We start from the raw sequence: 2,312 nt of genomic DNA, 5'->3' as shown, positions 1-2,312 counted from the left end.
GCAGCCAACTCATGGATTATGAGTCAATAGCGTAGCTAGAGTGTGCACCACTTGGGACAGCCCATGAGTTTGCCATCCCAACTCCGTCCCCTATACAGGCTTATACAGCAGACACTAAAGTGTCGCCTCCATAAAAGTGCCGCACGGGGCGAATCGCCCCGTTATTTCCTCACTACCTACGATATTGTGATTCGTTTGTCCGCAAGAATCAATTCTTCCACCCAACGGCTATTCATGTTAGTAGGTCAGTAGTAGTATTTAATGGTCCCGCATTGCGTGAGTTGTCTTCAATTCTGGTTTCCCCTTCTTTAAACTTCTTCATCCATCTGTGCACATTGCTCTTTGCCGTAAACAACATTTGGGCTTCCGTGGATGTCGGACAGTTTGCATCCCTCTTTCAATATGAAGTCAGTGATGGCACATTGCCTCTGCTTGGGACCTGCAATGAAGAAGGACAAGAAAAATAATTACTATGTAAAGAGAACGAATTATTCCACCAACATGTGCAGTTTGGATGCGTTAATAAAAAAAGTTATCTCCACTTTTGCATTACTTTCCTACAAACCTCGTATATTCAACTTTACTTATTATATATGAGAACTACTTCTTTTCGTTTGTATGAACAAGTTATGTGTGTGTGTGGAATTAATGGTGATGTACCGTATCTTTGAGTTCGTTACAGCACTATATACTTACCTACCTCTGTTACAAAGCACCCGCTATTTTGCATCCCACATCTGAGAATCACCTGACATGCAACGTTATTGTTGAAAGAATAAAATACTTCACAAAGCCAATACACCACGTGGAAACATTTCACGGTCATTATTTAAAAAGTTTGTTATTAATTACTGACGCAGACGATATCATTAAAGGCTGCTACTACTGCTACCCGACACCACCGCCCCTGGTATTTACTGTCTTCCTTGTCAGCTGAATTATTATAGAGCGAGCAACTTGTGAGCTAATTCAGGCATTTATATTATTGTTTATGTTCGTCTGGTTTTCGCCCATCTCGCCTGTTGCAATTGGACCTTTATTTAAACAGAAACGTCCATCATAAGTTACTTATCAAATACTTATACCACTATAATTATTAATAATATACAATTTGGATTAATCCTCGGTGAAATAGATTCGCAAGTTTCTACAGAATGCCTGACGATAATACGAGGTTGTTGGCCGGCAATGTGCCCGAAGACTCGAGACCCAGCTACTATAGTGATGCAGACATGGGACGAACTGTAAGTAATTTATTATTAAAAGTTCTTTCTAAATCAACTAGTTTCATATGTTCCACTTCATTAGAATTAGACTAATCCTTAAGTTTTTACGACTCAGTCTAATAATGGCTAACTCACGCGAGTTAATTATTAATATAGGCTATTCGAGGGAAAATGTTAGTATTTCTCCTGAAGATATTTTTCAGAAGTTGATCGTTTAAGTTTTTAAAAGTATATTTATTAGTTTCCATATAAAAAAAAATGTTTTCATTTATTTAGGTTGGTAAAAAAATATTTTGACAGTAAAACTTAAGACCTGTCACAACTGGATCTCCTTAATGGATGTTTGTTTGAAATAATCATGTATATATGAAGGCATTGCGAAGAAAACCAGTGCTTTCAGTTTATTTTGTGGAAACTTTCTTAAAGTCTATTAAAGAAAATACATGAAGTAACCTTCCTCAGCACACAAACTGATCTTAAACAACAAATGTTATTTGGCACTTGTCCATTTTCGTTGTTCTACAAGTTCGATATAACTCCGACGACAACTTCGTTTCTTCATAACTTTCTTAATAACGCATATTTTTAATGCAATTTTGCGTCCAAAGATGTGTTTTCGAATGTATGGATAGCGATTATATTAGTGATATTTGAGTAAAATTTTCTTCATTAAATTTTTTTTTTTTTTACTCAGAAATAAAAAAGTTCTATGTTGTTATATTTGGGGATGGTCTTTTCTTTTTTTTTTTATACCATTTAACCACAGGCACAAAACCTATATATAATCATCCCCACAAATATAGCAATGGAAACTTGCAAAACAAATACAAAAACGAAAAGAAATCTATTATATTTTTAACCATCCAATAACTTGTTCATGATCATTGCACAAATAAATAAACAAATCTCAGACATTATCCTAATTGACAATATTCTTAATTAATGTGAAAATGTAATACTACAATACAAATCATTAGCATCTAGTATTTTGAACGTCATCAAACGAAAGGTAAACAGGGAGTTTCACGTTCGTTCGGCACTTGCGATAATTTTCTTCCTCTGAATATAAACAATGAACTGATAACA

The 2,312-nt window shown here is 35.0% G+C and overlaps 1 protein-coding gene across 1 annotated transcript in view; it reads left to right on the top strand.

The window, feature by feature from the left end:
* The first annotated feature begins 565 nt into the window (after window positions 1–565).
* The window catches only part of LOC106883584 (uncharacterized), a 15,901-nt gene continuing 14,154 nt past the window's right edge, over window positions 566–2,312 (top strand). Inside the window, exon 1 of the mRNA XM_014934652.2 lies at window positions 566–1,244. Within this exon, the coding sequence (XP_014790138.1) occupies window positions 1,155–1,244 (90 nt within the window). The 5' untranslated portion in view covers window positions 566–1,154. The remainder of the gene's footprint in view (window positions 1,245–2,312) is intronic.

The sequence above is a fragment of the Octopus bimaculoides genome, chromosome 5, assembly GCF_001194135.2.
Source record: "Octopus bimaculoides isolate UCB-OBI-ISO-001 chromosome 5, ASM119413v2, whole genome shotgun sequence".
Taxonomy (NCBI): domain Eukaryota; kingdom Metazoa; phylum Mollusca; class Cephalopoda; order Octopoda; family Octopodidae; genus Octopus; species Octopus bimaculoides.
This window is presented reverse-complemented; position numbering and strand designations above follow the sequence as displayed.